Source organism: Crocuta crocuta, unplaced genomic scaffold (assembly GCF_008692635.1).
Source record: "Crocuta crocuta isolate KB4526 unplaced genomic scaffold, BGI_CrCroc_1.0 scaffold54, whole genome shotgun sequence".
Taxonomy (NCBI): domain Eukaryota; kingdom Metazoa; phylum Chordata; class Mammalia; order Carnivora; family Hyaenidae; genus Crocuta; species Crocuta crocuta.
This window is the reverse complement of record NW_027530356.1, coordinates 4,178,703-4,181,429: the sequence shown is the minus strand read 5'-3', so window position 1 is coordinate 4,181,429 and position 2,727 is coordinate 4,178,703. Positions and strand designations below refer to the sequence as shown.

General features: G+C 42.3%; 1 protein-coding gene across 1 annotated transcript; it reads left to right on the top strand.

The window, feature by feature from the left end:
• The first annotated feature begins 6 nt into the window (after positions 1-6).
• On the top strand, positions 7-2,084 carry SERP1 (stress associated endoplasmic reticulum protein 1). Its single transcript, XM_077765896.1, has 3 exons — positions 7-217; positions 517-592; positions 1,799-2,084. Exons 1-3 carry the CDS (start codon positions 134-136, stop codon positions 1,837-1,839), a joined length of 201 nt encoding a protein of 66 aa, XP_077622022.1. The 5' UTR covers positions 7-133; the 3' UTR covers positions 1,840-2,084.
• Positions 2,085-2,727: the final 643 nt, after the last annotated feature.

Here is a 2,727-nt window from a genome sequence, read left to right as displayed (position 1 = left end):
GAGCTAGCGCCCGGCCTGAGAGCCTCCTAGCTCCGGCAGCGCAGGCACCGGGACCGGCGCGTCGCAGCGGCCCGAGGGGAGGCGAGCTAGAGAGTCCAGCGGGGTGGCTGGGGCAGGTGGTGGCGCCGTGAAGATGGTCGCCAAGCAGCGAATCCGTATGGCCAACGAGAAGCACAGCAAGAACATCACCCAGCGGGGCAACGTCGCCAAGACTTCGGTAAGGGAAAAGAGCAGGCGCCGGTCCGTCCCGGAGCCGGGCTCCAGGCCCGGTCCTAGGATCGAGTTCTCCCCAGACCCGAGGCTGGGGGCCCGAGGCCGCGAGCTGGACGCTAGGCTGGCGGGGCGGGGCAGCGGGAGGGTGGTTCGGGGCGGTGGGTGCCTGAGCGAGGCGGTTCGGGAACGGAGGGGAAACCTGTGAGCTGAGGGGACCTGGCAACCTGGCCCGCGGTGTAGGCTGCAGGAGCCCGGGGTCGGAGTGGGTTTTTGCATTTGAAATGGGAATTTCCGTTTTTGCAGAGAAATGCTCCCGAAGAGAAGGCGTCCGTAGGACCCTGGTTATTGGCTCTCTTCATTTTTGTTGTTTGTGGTTCTGGTAAGTGGGGGCTACCGTCGGATTGGATGTCGGGTTTGGGATGACGTGGTGACCCATCAGTGGCGATTCCTACCCGCGTAGTTCTCAACCCACCTGCCGGGAGCTCCACATAAGTCTCTTTCGTCTCTGAACCGAATTACTTGTCCCACATATGCACAGAGGGTGGTGCTCCAGAAACTTCTCATAGCTTGATTTGTGCTCACAGGAGATCAGAAAAGGAGGTCAGGTTTTCAGTTAGTAATGGTCAAGTTGGAAGAAATTTAGACCAAAACAAAACCAAAAAAACCTCACGGAATGAGAACTTAGAATGTTTTGCAACCTATTGTGAATATATTTGCAAAAAGGTATGAACATGATGTATGTGTGGATGTTGAGCTTAATTTAACGTGTCCCAGAATCTAATGTCTTTATGTCAAAACTGGGTGTATTTTGTAAAGTAAGGCTTGTGCAAGGAATTGGTTCAGTATGAAGGAAATGTACCTGATTGGTAACTTACTTTTGGGGACAAATGTTTTCAGATTAATTAAACAAACATTTGACATATGGTAGGGAAAATAAGTTACTAGGTCAACCTGCTATTAAAGTAATAGACTCCTGCCTCTGCAGATGGATTACAGAATATTTTTCCTTTCATTTATTATTTTAATGTGCAAGCTGTTGATATTGTTTTTTACATTCTGACATTCTAAAGTTACTGTGGTTTCTCTTAAAAGTTTCACTTCGCCTACTTCCTAAACTTACTAGTTGGAGGCTTTCTTGACACATGGCCAAGAGCCAAGCGATTTATATAACCTAAAGCTTATTCAATTTCAGCTGTGTGAGAATGAGGAAACATGGTTGTGTTATAGGTCAGGCCTTAGAAGGACACTTAATGTTTTGGGGATAAACCAAAATATATGCTAGAAAAACCTGTTTGCTTTGGTGCTTTAAGTTGTTTTCTACAATACATTGTGTATTGCAAAATATTTTGGACAGTTAGACATAGAATTCAGAAGAGCTGAAAAAAAAATAGCTTATGGACATTGAATTGTTTTATCAGGGTAGGCTGGTCTTCCCTTCTTACTTCAATGAAGTTACATAGCATTTGCAAGTAATTTTAAAGGTGCTCTTGGATTCTCGTGAACTACCTTAATAAATATTTGTCAGTTGTCAGACCTGTTTTATTCAAAGCATGCTTACTAAAACATATGTTCTTTCTTTTTGCAGCAATTTTCCAGATTATTCAAAGTATCAGGATGGGCATGTGAAGTGACTGACCTTAAGATGTTTCCATTCTTCCTGTGAATTTTAACTTGAACTCATTCCTGATGTTTGATACCCTGGTTAAAAACAATTCAGTAAAGCATCCTGCCTCAGAATGACTTTTCATATCATCCTTCATTTGTCATTCCAAGGTTTCTCCACGAGTCATTCCAAGTTTTCTAGTCCATACCACAGTGCCTTGCAAAAGCACCACATGAATAAAGCAATAAAATTTGATTGTTAAGCGACAGTAGTGGACCTACTTATTCAGTCAGTAAAGAGTAAGTTTTTTAAATGTGGTTGTCAAAACCGTATCCAGTGTAGATAGATAATTAGATTAAACTTAGGTAGACAGAGTCTAGATTTTGTTAACCCTAATGTGTAAATGCAGTTAGTTTAATTTAAAATTTGGAGTCATGGTTTTTATATAGTTAGGCACTTTATTACTATATCTTGAAAGCACACTCCCGTATAGGGTAATGTCACTGTCCTTTAATAAAGTGCTTACAAATGGAACAACTGCACAGTTAGTCTAGTTTTCCCATAATCTTTAGCACCTAAGAATTTTTAAAAGCTTCTAAATGCCTAATATAAAGGGAGATGCTTATAGCTACCTTATCTATTTTAACAATATTATTTCTATTACACTACCTTGGATTTTGCATGAGTCATTATACTAATGTGAAATGCCATAAGAAAACAACTTTGGTGAGCATTTTGTAACTTAGTAACTTCAGTTTCACTGAAAGCTACCACGGTGGAGTAAAGTCCGGGAAAGTTTGTTTATGTCACCATTGATTTTACCATAATTACTTTAACATATCTGCTCTGCCCGACTATATTTTAGGGAAAAATACTACTAAAAACTGGATGTCTCATCAGGACATCTTAAT